The sequence below is a fragment of the Anas acuta genome, chromosome 27 (genome assembly GCF_963932015.1).
Source record: "Anas acuta chromosome 27, bAnaAcu1.1, whole genome shotgun sequence".
Classification (NCBI taxonomy): domain Eukaryota; kingdom Metazoa; phylum Chordata; class Aves; order Anseriformes; family Anatidae; genus Anas; species Anas acuta.
The window spans coordinates 2,587,144-2,600,333 of NC_089005.1; the positions used below are offsets into that span (position 1 = coordinate 2,587,144).

Consider the following 13,190-nt stretch of genomic DNA (forward strand, 5'->3'; position numbering starts at 1 on the left):
GTTCTCTGACATTTGTCACCATTTGTGTCTGCTTTGCTTCAGAATATGTTTACTTTTAATTTGTGTTGCAATAGTTAAGGATTTCAAGTATCCTCCTGGAATCCCAAAAAACATGACATTGTTCACATGTCTGCAGACGAGGAAATGAAGTTGATTCTGGCCTAGACAAACCAAATATTTAACCAAGTAAATGGATAAATAAGAGATACTGTATCCAAAAAAAAAAAAAAAAAAAAAGATAATAGAAAGTATTCTGCAGGGGAGAAGTAATATATCAGGAATTGTCACTGGGAATGTGAGCTGCAGTCTGGCAGTGTCCTTGAGCACTAAGAAGTGAAAATGCTAGTGACATTTTTTCTTTTTCAGAAAAAACGAGCTACTTTTTATGAAAATATTATGAAGGCAATGAGACCTCAACCAGAGTACTTTGCAGTTGGATACTATGGTCAGGGTTTCCCCTCTTTCCTCCGGGTAAGAATTCTTCAGTACTCAAGATCTGGAGTGGTGGGTACCCTAAAAAGCCTGAACTCGCAGAGCCTCCAAGAAAATTCAGATGATCCTTTTTCATTTGAATGCTACTGAGACATATAAATCCCTTAAGTATTGCAAAAAGCTCAGCATAGAAAAAAGATGAGTAAGAGGTGATTTTTTTTTTTGTATTTCCAACTCTGTTAAAGTTAGTGTGGTGCAAGTGAGTTTGTTAGATGATTATGTTTTCATATGGACTTAAAACAGAATATACCTTTGGTATTAGTGCTCTATAAACTGCTTCAGAAATACGATTTCCAAGCAAAATACATTGTTGTTGTAATGATGATTTGTTAGAAAATGTTTAGATTGTAAAGAACTTATCCCATCTCTTTTCAGTCTGAACCTAATTTTCAGAGCATGGATCGTTGCAATGCTAAAGCATATTAGTGAAAGTCTGGTCCCACACAGAAGAATTAAAATGCAAAGATGCTTCCTGTTTGAGATTGCTGCTAAGCACTGCTGGATCTGTGCTAGCTGTAATACGAGAACCTAGCCAAAGTGAGTCAGATGGGCAGGGTGCAGCATAGTAGAAAATATTCCCAACTATTATTTAAAATCAAGAAACATTTACATTTTCAGACTGGAGTTGTTTGAAGCTGCTGTCCTTAAATCAAAGCCAAGTTTAATAAAAAGGAAAAATGTCAACTTAGAACTGTGGAACTGGATGGCATCAAGAGCTTTCTCCACTAGGTCATGTTTTTGAATCCAGTCCTTCCAGAAACTACCACTGCTTGTTGGCCAGCATGAAAAAATCGTCTGTTGTCTACTTTTTAAGTCTATAGTGCAGAACTGTCATAGCTGTTTATTTTGTTAGGGGTAGCTGAAGAGGGCTGGGGTAAAACTCATGCTTTTGCCGAGTCCTACCCTTTAAAACCCATTGCAGCATCTTTGCTGTTTGTTTAGGACACCCCAAAGCTGTCTTGCTGTCAGACAAACCTGCAGCGTGACTTGAGGCATGGAGGAAAACGTGCACACTACAAAACACATGATCTCACGTGCCCAGACATCCCTGAACATGTCCCTGTCGGCTTGTCAGTGGGGCAGTCTGTGTCCATCAGTCAAGCAAGCTGATGAAAACTGATGGCTAAATTAAACAAGCCCAGGGTGATAACATGAGCAGTGCTTGCTGACCTGTTGTGGCAGTGGCTGACCAACAGCACGTGTATCCAGTACACGTGCTGGATAAGTATACAACAGCTCACAGCAAGTGGGATAAAGCAAAATTGCTAGAAGCATGAGCATGTCAGTAACACTTGTATGTGAAATAATCACTTTCTGGGCAGCTGTGAGGATGCTGTTGCAGTGCCTTGCCGCTGCGAGTTGCTGTGTTGTCACTCCAGCCTGTGATGCTTCTCCCACGTGTTCTGTTTGTCAGGCTAGGAGACAGCCCTTCGTGTAAACCAGACCTCTGAGACTAGTGTGTGTACATTGGAAAAGGTATTTCTCCTTGCTTTTATTGCTAATTCTCCTTTTCTTCTGCTACCCACAGAACAAAATTTTTATCTACCGTGGCAAGGAGTATGAACGAAGGGAAGACTTCAACCTGAAGCTACTGACCCAGTTCCCTAGTGCTGAGAAGATGACCAGCACTGCCCCTCCAGGAGAGGAGATCAAGTCTTCTCCTAAACAGTGTATCTTTTGGTTCTAAAAGGTTTTGGCACATTCAGGATCTGTTTCCTTCTTAGAATGACAGGATTAGGAAATAACAGATTAATAAGCAATGAACTTAATGGTCTAGGAGAGCTTTGAAGCAGACACTGTGTATGAAATAAGACTATCCAGAACCATAAAAGTGAAGTTAAATGTATAGAAAAAGAGAGAGAATTTGATGTTGTAAGAGTTAAATGAGTTGCTGCTAGGATGAAACCTTAGTGGGTTGCAGGTCAGGATTTTTTTTGTACCTTGCTCTCAAGCAGGTGGTGCTAACTGCTGTGCTGTGCACGTGATCCAGTCTGGTATTTCCAGGTGAATGAGGTAAAACACAGGCAGTGAAGGTGGGAGGAAGTATGCTGTCTTCTTGCTTGCAGATAACTAGCATTTATGAAATGCCTGCTTTTTATTTTCCCTAGAAATTACATTGTAAGAAGTGTAAAATGATTATTTATGTTGACAAAAGCTGTTGGGTGAACAGCCTTCTTTTTTTTTTCTCTTCTTTGTCCTGGTAAAACTCCGTACTGTGTGACAGCACCCCACTAGGCTTAAGATCCTTTTCTTAATCATGAGCACGACCAAGTGCAATCAAGTGAAGATGCCTCAGATACTTATTTGTGACTTCCATCAGTATCAGACATGCTCCTGAAAGATGTACGTTAGTTAACACCAAGTTTATTAGGTTTCTGGCCTGTGTTATACAGGCCAGGATAGAGAATCTGGTGGTCTATTTTGGCTTTAAAAGTCCATGTACAAAGGCGCAACTCAAGCAGTGATACCAGATGCTTCCCTTGCAATGAGCCTGCCAAGCACTAAATCCACATAGGAAATTAAAATTCATTCAAGACCAAACTTGGTATCAAAAAATGCCTCCTCTGTTGCTGCTTTGTTTCAGCTACTTCCTTTGCATCTGTTTGTGTTTGTTTTAATGTTTTTGGCTCAAGATGAACCTGAACTGCAAAATTTGGATCCAGATCTGAACTCTTCCAAAACTTTGGGGGTGTTTGGTTCCGGGTCTTTGGCATAGCCCCATTATAAAGGGGAGCAGCTGCATAGCTTGGATTTGGTACAGGTCCTTCTCGGACTCGTACAAACACCTTCTGAAAAGATGAGAAGTTTGAGTGCCCAAATCACTGTTGTATTAGGCAGGGGTTGGTGGTTCTGTAGTTTGTTTTAATTTCATGCTTTTTTTTCTTTCTGAAAACCTCCTTTGTGTTGGGTTCTTTTGACTTTTGCTTGGAACCAGTTCCCTTGCTCTTGCATGATATAATGTCTTGTGCTTCCTTTGGTTGTTTCATAATAGTGTACTGCAGATACTAATTAATCAGTTCACCATTTCGGGGAATGCCTGCATTATAAACTGGCCAGTCTTGCACCAGTTCTGAGCTGGAAGCTATATAGAATGCTTAGCATGGCACAAAGCCCAAGCTAATAAGATCTCCTGAGAGAAGGAGTGTATTAGCTTGGGCTCGGTGCTTGATCTGCTCTAGCCATGAGGTTTTGGGTTCAGACTTGGCAGGTATCCAGCTGGCTCTTCAATGCGGGCAGAATGACCTTGCCTTTAGCTACATAGGGTTTTGAAAGAAATAGCCATAGTGAAATCAAGGATGTATGGGGTACCCACCAGTAAAACTTCACCACTTCAGGGTAAAATTGGCAGGTGGTTCATGGAAATAATCTATTCATGTGAGTCAAACTATTTATGCTTTGCTTTTCCATACAGATTTTTACTTAAATAAGGCATTTTATGCAGTCCTTAAAACAGAATGAAAAGGAACAATGTAGTATCTCCAAGCACAACATCATACAGTGACTGATTTTTCTTGAATTTCTGTTAAGGTTCACAGGCGCAAAAGATGAAGACAGTGTAGATGATTGCTGATAAAAATAGCCTACATTCTTTAGCTAGTTTTATTGATCTAAAGATTCGGGGGGCAATTTCACTGCACTGGGAGAATCTGGCAAATAACCAGGCAGAGAGGTGGGGAGAGAAGAGAGGAGAAGGATGCACGCGTTAAGAACCTAGTACAGAGTTTTGTTTTCGTGTCCCTGAGGTAAAAATCTTTAGCACCCAGGCTCCCATGCATTTCACCAGGGAATTTGAGTAGTTGGAAGGATTCGTATAGGGCTTATCTTTTTGGGCTTTTAGTTCACCAGTAGCATGCCAGCCACATCAAGCAATATAATGTCTGTGATTGTTGATGAACAACTAAGTATTTCTCTTCAAACATGACAAGAGCACAGGGAATTGTTGAGAAGTCTGACATTTGATGAAAACAGGAAGGGAATTTATTTCCCTCTTCGGTTTTCCCAGAAGAATTCATGGTTTTTCATCCTTAACTATAGCTGCCTCAGATGTGCAGTGCTTTATAGTGAAGCCTGTGATGAACCTGCCACCTAATTATAAAGACAAACCTGTTCCTGAACAGATCTTAAAGTAATTTGTTTTCCCTTTTCTCTCAACATTTCCTCTATATTTTTCTTAACTAATCTAGTTATATTCGGAGTGCCTATATGTCCCATGTAAATTCGCTTCCCAGTCCAGTTTAAAGCTGGACATTTTGAGAGGAAATAAAAGAACATTGATGTAATGAAGATAAGTCAGTATTATTATACTCACCGTTTTATCTGCTTCTTTCTAGCTACTACAGGGCAAACGAGGTACAACAGTTCACACACTCACGACCATTCAGGAAAGGAGAAAAAGATCCAGAGAATGAATTTGCTGTGAGTCTTCTGCTTTTAATGTCAGCTGCCTTGGTTGTCTGTTCGGTGCAAAAACTGTTCTATGCTTTTTTTTCTTTATTTTTTTTTTTATTTTGCCAGTGGCATTTTGAACAGCACTGTCACAATTTTTCTTCCACCTGTGGCAGTGGAGTTTTGTTATTAAAATGTAGGAGTAGCAGAGGGCTACACTTTATCTTTGCATAAAGATTGCAATATCAAGTGATGTATTGAGGGGCTCCTTAGCTGAAGTTGTAATGCTCGAAGTCCTTGATGCAGGCATACGTAAATACTGTGCTGTCTAGCTGCAACATCCTAGAGAGTGTAATCTGCTGCCTGCTAAATTGTGTGTGATGTAGCCATCCTTAAGGAAGCTTAACATCTGACTATGAAAGATCAGCTCAACTTTAGGCCAAATTTTAAGATTTGCAATGGAGAGTGAGCTTTGGGTGTAGTGTAATAGCATGTTTCCTTGCTGCCTGTGAGGCATACTGTTGCTCACATGCAGTGGTTGGACATACTGCATATAACTCTGGCTAAATGCGCCATAATCACACTCCTGGAAGTGGTTTACATGAAGGACCACAGCCTTCTGCTGCTTATATTGATACCACTTAAGTTACAGAAGTGGTATTTGTTGCCAAAAACACTGGGTTCCATCCCAGTTAATGAAAGCGAAAGTCTTTGTGCAAATCCTGCCAGCTAGTGCTGGAAACCTGGTTCCATATTCTAGTGCAGAAAAGAATTATATTGCAATATCAATATTTTACTTATTTTTTGTTCCTTCTCTAACTAGACTATGTGGATAGAAAGGACAACCTACACAACAGCATACTCATTTCCAGGCATCCTCAAGTGGTTTGAAGTCAAGCAGATTACAACGGTAAGTTTTGCATGTGAATTGCATTTCATCCTCTGTGATCTTTTGTCAAATAAAGAGTTTTGTAAAGTTTAGGACTAGCTGTTCCACCATAGGATGTGGCACACCAATAAGTTCTGCTTCAGATAAAAGCAAATGTGTGTCTGCTTTGATGTGCTTGTCTTTTGTTGTTCTTCAGGCAGCTGTACCACAGGCAGCCAAGTTCTGTGTTGTCTGTGTAAAGCTTGGGAAGGTGGCTACTTAACACTCTACTCAGTGGCTAATTGTTAAACTGTTATTACCTTCAGGATTAGGTGTGATGTCATTCTTGTATTCCTCTCTGTGGCAAAATAATTAGCACAGGTGGTCTGAAATCCTCTGCTGTCAATCGTCAAGCTGCCATTCGTATATAGGGAGTTGCTTCATATTCAGTGGAGGAGAATGAAGGTTTCCTCTTTTCTTTATCTCAGGAGGAGATCAGCCCCTTGGAGAACGCCATAGAAACGATGGAGCTAACCAACGAGAAAATCAGCAACATTGTCCAGCAGCACGTCTGGGATCGGAGTCTTCCAGTACATCCTCTCTCTATGCTCCTGAACGGGATCGTGGACCCAGCAGTCATGGGGGGATATACCAACTACGAAAAGGTGGGCTTGCCATTTCACTGTAGCTGTTTGACCTCCACAGTGTTGCAGATCTGGATTGAAACACGGGAGATGGAAGTTCAGTTCTCAGGTGTTAGTCAGGTGTATCGCAGTATATAGCTTTCATTCAGAGCTTAAAGAAGAAGAGAAAAGAAAGTGAGATATTTCCAGTAGGCTGAAAGGTGGAAAAATTCCACATTCTTAGTGTTTAAGTGTTAAGTTTTAGTGCTGTGCCGTACTGGAGTTAAAGAGTGATCCATGCACCTCTTTTGGGCCTCATTTACAGTGGTGATAATAGCATGGCCCTACCTCATGGGGGCATTGTGAGGTGCTTAGTTAGCCCAGCGAACAGTGCAAGTATCAGAAATAGAAGCAAAATAGCTAACATTTCTCCGTTGCTTTAAAATAGAATGGTAAGGCAAATGAAGATTTTTCTTTCCAGCAAATCTATCTTTGCAATGTCGCAGAAAAGAGCATGAATTTCAGGGGAGGGGGGAAAAAAAGAATGTTTCAGTGTTTCCTATCCAGGTGTATTCAGTTGACACAGTGTGTGTTCTTTCTTTGTGATGTTTAACTTAGGCTGTTTATTCCCAGTATCTTAATTATTGTTTCCCCAGCACAAAATATATTGCTGATTTCCATAAACTGAATGGATGGTGTTAAAACATCTTTAATTCTTCTCAGATGTGTTGCAGTCACATGAAGTGAAGTGAAAAAGTTAAATAGGAGAGGGTCTGATATATCTGGGGTATAACTCTTCTGATTCCAGAGGAGCTGCATACTTTGCCAGGGGTGAATTTGGCCCCAAATCCTCCCGTTTCATGAATTAAGGTTGACATAAAGTTTAGAATTACGAAAGTGGGAAAGCAGTTAAAACTAGGAAACACAATGTATCTGCAACCACATCTGGAAATACTCATTTCTGGTTCATATTTTCCTATTTCAACTAAAGATCAGTACAGAACATTTGGCTTTTGTGGGCGGCTAAAATCTTGAGTTTTTTAATTGTTTCATTGTAGCCAAAAGCCGAAGTCTGCATTTTTAACATGGGCTTTTTTCTTGCAATAATTAAACACTTTAAAGAAAAAGCCATTGGGACATACTCGGCAGTCCTTTCACAGGCTAACCTCCTCTTGACATCAGCCTTTTTCAGAATCATACCACTAGGCCTATAAACACTTGTATGTACAGTCCAGTTAATGGAATGCAGGGCTAGAATATATGCAGAGGCTGAAATAGATCAGAGACCACGTTTTAAAACAAAATGAAAAATTATTAGGGATTTTATCTAGGAAAAGAAAAATTAAATTCTTCTGACTGGGAATTGTGATACATTTCAATGCAATGTTCTGCAGAACATAATGTGAATTGGCACAATTTTAAGACTTCAGTCCAGGAAGGCGTACATGTGTTTGTTCAACTCTTAAACCAGTACCAGATTCTGTTGATTTAAAGGTAAACCGATAAGAAGTGTAGACTAAAGGCGCTTTGTTGAACCAAACTACAAGTCTAAATCTTGACACAGGTCTTATTTCTATTGAATCTTCACATCAAGCCCCATGTAAAAATGCTGTACTTAAGAACTTAATGGTAGATCTCAAGGAGACTGCAGGCAAGAGAAGGTCTGTTCGCCTTCCAGAGGCTGAGAGTATTTGCATGTCATTACGTACTGCAGGTCATTGAATGCTAAAATGAGAGAAATCTCCTGAAGCGAGAGCTCCAAGACTCATTTTTCTGCTCATGTTTGGGTAACAAATATTATAGCCCTGATTATTCAAGTCAGTACTTTGAGAAGGGAGTTGGAATTGAAGAAAACCCTTCTGATGAAGTAACTGTTTATTAACGTACCAGGTTTTCATTGAAAATATAGTTTTAAAAAATAGAAAAAAGACATCTTTTTCCTTTTTCTGGATGAATAATCAAAATTCTTTGTCCTTCAGCTTTGTGTCAGGGAGGTATTAAAGACAGTTTTGCTATGAGAAGTAACGACAGTCAATTGCTTTTAAAGTACAGGGATCTTCACCTTAGAGCTAGCTGTGGAAGCAGCATAGTGGCTATATAATCTTCTCTCTTCGCTTTTAGGCCTTCTTCACAGAGAAGTATCTTCAAGAGCATCCTGAAGATCAAGATAAAATTGAACTGCTTAAGCAATTGATTGCTCTACAGGTATCACACTGGGGAAGATGGGGATGTACTATGTGTGACTGAAGGTTTTTTTCCAGCATCATTATTTTGGAGGGATAAAATGCAGATTAATACTAGAAGAACAATCTGAATATGTGTAGAATTTTATTTTGAGGAGAAATATCATATTCTAAATTTGTGGTTTAGAATGTTGCACATACAATACCACGTCCTGGTGTTGCTCTGAAATGTTATTGTGGAATATTTGCCAAAACAGCATATATTTTTTTCCTCTCAGGAGTTTAACAAAATATCTGTGAACTTTTCATGAAAGCATCAGATCCAATGTTTTGTCAGTCTGACCATTAAAGTTGTCTATTTTGATCTGCATAGCAATGAAAAATGGCTGTGTTTTCGTAAAAGAGCAAATTTCACATTTGCGGATTGCATCCCTGCAGACCAGTTTTTACATATTTCTATACAACAGAGCCTGATTAAAGCCACTTCACAACAACTTCAACAGCTCTGGAGGCTAAGTTGTGATATTTAATGTTTAACATCCCATGTTTTTCAAAGCAGAATGTGGAATCTGAGTATGGAAGCAGGAACCATAGGTATGGATGTGGATCATATTTATTTGTAATACACACACACAGCTCAAATAGACAGTCAAGTTACTACAGTGTCATAAGTTATGAGTCAGTAGCTGAGTATGTTATGATTACTTTTTTCCTCTGCAAACTTAAAACACACTGATGCCAGTCCTTAGATTGTATCTGAGATGTATAACATGCAGAGAAAATTCCTCCCTGGAGCAGATGATCTGGTTTGTCTTCATAACTTTATTTTGTTCCTCCTTTCAGATGCCGTTGTTGGCAGAGGGGATCAGGATCCATGGCGAGAAGCTGACAGAACAGCTGAAGCCTCTACACGACAGACTGACAGCCTGTTTCAAAGAGCTGAAGAAGAAGGTGGAGAAGCAGTATGGTGTGATAACTTTGGTAAGCTTATCTTGTTGTCTGGTGTTTGGCCTTGAAGTAACACAAATCTCCTCTTCCAGCTTGTGAATGAGTTTGTGTTAAGTGGTTTGTGACAAGTGTGTTTGTTTGCAGCCTCCCTCCCTCACCGAAAGGAAACCGAGCAGGTCGGGCTCTGTCGTGTTGCCCTATATCATGTCTTCCACGCTGAGACGCCTTTCTGTCACATCCGTGGCATCTTCTGTGGTGTCTACATCCTCCACATCATCTGACAGCACTTCCTCCAGGCCAGGTTCAGACGGGTTAGTAATCACCTTTTGCACATGACTTAAAAGAGTTGGGGATATGCCTTTGCTAGAATGGGTTTATGTTATTTTCCAAAAAAAAAAAAAAAAAAAAAAAAGACTTTTCTAATCTAATTAGTTACTCACAAAGATTCATTTTATGAACAGCTATAACACCTACACTTTAAGTGGTGATTAATATTACTTCAAATTTACAGAGTGGAGCAGAATTTGAAGAACAGGTAGGGATAGTTTTGGGAACTGAATCTATGAATGTCTGCCTCGTGAGTCCCAGTTCTATATATGACACTGAAGAGGAGTAGAGGCACAGCATATTTCAGATATACACTATTTCTGTTTCCCAGGAATCATAGAAAACAGAATTGTAAGATACTACAGTGTAACTTAGTTTGATGTGGTCTGCAGAGGTGTTACAGTCACGTGGTAATCATTTCACCTGTTTGCAGCTGCATGTGTGTCATTAAAAGGAGCTGCAATACATGGAACCACTTCCTTATGTTACTTCTCTTTACATCTGCTTTGCATCTGTGGTAAGCAGGGGAGTCAAGGTGATGTGCTCAGAGGCACACAGCAGACTCAGTGGCAGGGTTTGGCATAAAATGCAGATTAATTCAGGCTTCCTCTGAAAGTAGTTCACGCTTCACCTTGTATAAAAGATGTAATACTCAAAATTGGTGAAGTAACTTAGGAGCACAAATCTCATTGAAAGTTCGCTGATCCTAATTCAGTTTTCATGATAACTTCTGCAAAGTAAGAGATCACAGCTTTTTGACAGCACATGAAATGTCTGATGGACTAAGATTTTGTGTTTTTTCTCTCTTCTGGTGTGGGTTGCAGATCTATTCTGGAGCCTCTCTTGGAGAGAAGAATATCAACAGCCTCGAGAGCTGAGGATATGCCCTTCAAAGAAGATGGCGATAACAGGATTTGCAAACTCAAGCGGAAGGAGTGGAGTATTAGCAAGTCTCAGGTTATTGTGGAGAAGGAGCCAGAAATGGAACTGACTTTAAAAATGGTAACACACATACATGCAATAATAAAATCCCAGCAGGAGATTTTAGTGTTTCCGTTGCTTTCAGCCATGCTTGTCATTGGGAACTTCATTAAATTGTGGGAGGGAGGGGTTCAAATACCAAAAGCCTTGGTCATCTGAGTAATTCTTGCTTTTTTATTTGGAAAACTTGTGTCACAGATCAAACTGCAGCTTGACTTAAAGTACAGACTGGAAGCATGAGGCACTGATGTTTCATCTAGGTGCTCAGTGCCCTCATTTCTTCTAGGAGTGGATGACTCTGTGATGCACTTAGCACTGTGTAGAATTGTTCTGTTTGTGTTGGAGCAAGTAGATATTGCTAGCCCACACAAAAATCCAGCTGGCAAGCCAGATGTTCAGCTGCTATCAGTCAGCATCACTGCACAAATCAAATATGCTGCAAGGTGAAGATCAGTTTGATAGATTGGGGAGTTGAAAAAAAATGGTCTGGTAGTTAGGTCACCAGCTTGGGACTTTGAAAAACTCATTTTCCAAATCTGCACTCTGCTCCAAACCGCCTGCATACGGGCAGGAGTGTTTATTCCTTGAGCATTATTTGCAAAAGAGGAAAAAAAGAGAATATATACCCCCACGGGAGTGTTGTAAAAAGGAATATATTGGAGACTGTTGGGCATTCAAGTTAACAATGCGATTCAGAATAATTGCCTAATACAAACATAAAAGCTTGAGCCCAAAAGTAGAGTTGTGTGAGCTTGCAGTGTTGGGGATATTGAGATTTATGCTGTGTTATGCTGTCAGAGAATATGCGATAATTAGGTACCTTAGTATTTAAGCTGGTGGCTCAGTGGTACTAATTTGACCTAACACGTTGTGTAAATAATGAAAAAAGATCAGCTCTTTTATTTTCCTTTCCCTCCCCAGATCTCGGTTGAATCTGGCAGGAATAGGTTATGTTGCTATAGATTCAGGAATTCTCATCAAATCTGAGTGATGCTGCCAGCACTTGGAGTCCACAGAATATTTCTATAAAAGGGGAGCTGTGGCTCTAGAATCCTGACATTTGGTACTGACAGCCTTTCCACCCAGGAGGAAAATCTGGGGTTGTAAATATTAGTGATTCAGGAGGCCTGGCCCTCTGCCTTTGGAAATGCGTTGAATTTGAATTCAGTTGAATTAAATGGATTTAACCCACAAACTGTGATGTCAGCTGCTGATCACTTCATTAAGGAAAGCTAGAGGGAAAAGAGCTGGGAGAAGGCCCGCTTTTATCGACCAGTTCCCTGTGACAGCACGGCACATCTGTCCAAGGCTTTGCTTTGCAGAGAGTCGAGAGATGCAAAACAGAACCCCCACCCTCCCTTCTCCCCCCAGATCTCCGAGGGCACGTTGCTTGTGTGATCAGCTTACTGAAGTATACGAGCAGTTTAGGGTTATACTTCTGCTTAAGAACATTGCAAAGTACACAGAAAGCTGTTTTTTTATAGCTGCTCTGTTCCGTAGCTGCACAGTGCAGCACGAGAATGAAGCAGAGTGATTTTATGCAGCTCTTGAATAAGCTGCTTGGGAGCTAGAAAGCCAGAGGGAACCAAAGGCTCGCTGTATGTCCAGCAGCTTTGGGCTTTATTTGGTTTATATTCACTGCACACCACTGTGTGGTCCCTTCTGTGCAGGGAGAAATACTAAATTGCTCAGTGGTGGAGAATTGATCTCTAAAAGAGCTTGGTGAGTTTAATTACATCTGTAAGCATGACAGCCTTCTCTGTAAAGCATATTAAGGGGACCTTAATATGCCCTGGGCTCTTGGGTCCATATTTAGAAGGACTAAATTCCACCTTTGTCTGCTTGGCTGTAATGTCCTTTTGGCTGCCTTTGTATCTTCAGGCACGTGGTGCTAGTGGGAAACCCCAGGCACTGGGATTGAGGTGGAATTTCGATGTCTGAGTGAAGCTTTTGATGACTCTTGTACTGCTGACATCTTTAATAGCACTGGCAGGAGGAAGGTTTGCTGGAGGAAGGCACACTGAATATTGCAGTCCCCAAATCAGATGGTTACCACCAGGCTGAATGTGATGTTTGATTAACCACCCAAGGACCTCCTGGTGACGACAAAGCCTTTCAGTTAACCCCCATGGTGTCTCAGGAAATAAATGAGAGCTGTTTGACAGATTATTGCCTGAGGCTATGGGATTGGGATTTTCAGAGCTGCTCAAAGATGTTGGGTGCTAGCTGTTCTTCAAAAGGGGCTGTAGGTTTCCAAGCCCATGTATGTTGGTGAGTCTTCAAAGTAGGGAAGCCAAACGGTTTGAATGCAGAATACACAGCATACAAGCAACACTGGAAGCAACATCTCCTGAGTCCCAGATGCAAGGGGTGTGTTCAATG

At 40.6% G+C, this 13,190-nt stretch overlaps 1 protein-coding gene across 1 annotated transcript in view; it reads left to right on the forward strand.

Annotated features, from left to right (window-relative positions):
• Positions 1-13,190, forward strand: part of DOCK5 (dedicator of cytokinesis 5) — a 79,122-nt gene that overhangs the window by 61,760 nt on the left and 4,172 nt on the right. The window contains exons 40-49 of the mRNA XM_068662461.1: positions 367-471; positions 2,021-2,162; positions 4,537-4,618; positions 4,824-4,908; positions 5,702-5,788; positions 6,235-6,411; positions 8,491-8,574; positions 9,396-9,533; positions 9,645-9,811; positions 10,652-10,829. Of these exons, the coding sequence (XP_068518562.1) occupies positions 367-471; positions 2,021-2,162; positions 4,537-4,618; positions 4,824-4,908; positions 5,702-5,788; positions 6,235-6,411; positions 8,491-8,574; positions 9,396-9,533; positions 9,645-9,811; positions 10,652-10,829 (1,245 nt within the window). The remainder of the gene's footprint in view (positions 1-366; positions 472-2,020; positions 2,163-4,536; positions 4,619-4,823; positions 4,909-5,701; positions 5,789-6,234; positions 6,412-8,490; positions 8,575-9,395; positions 9,534-9,644; positions 9,812-10,651; positions 10,830-13,190) is intronic.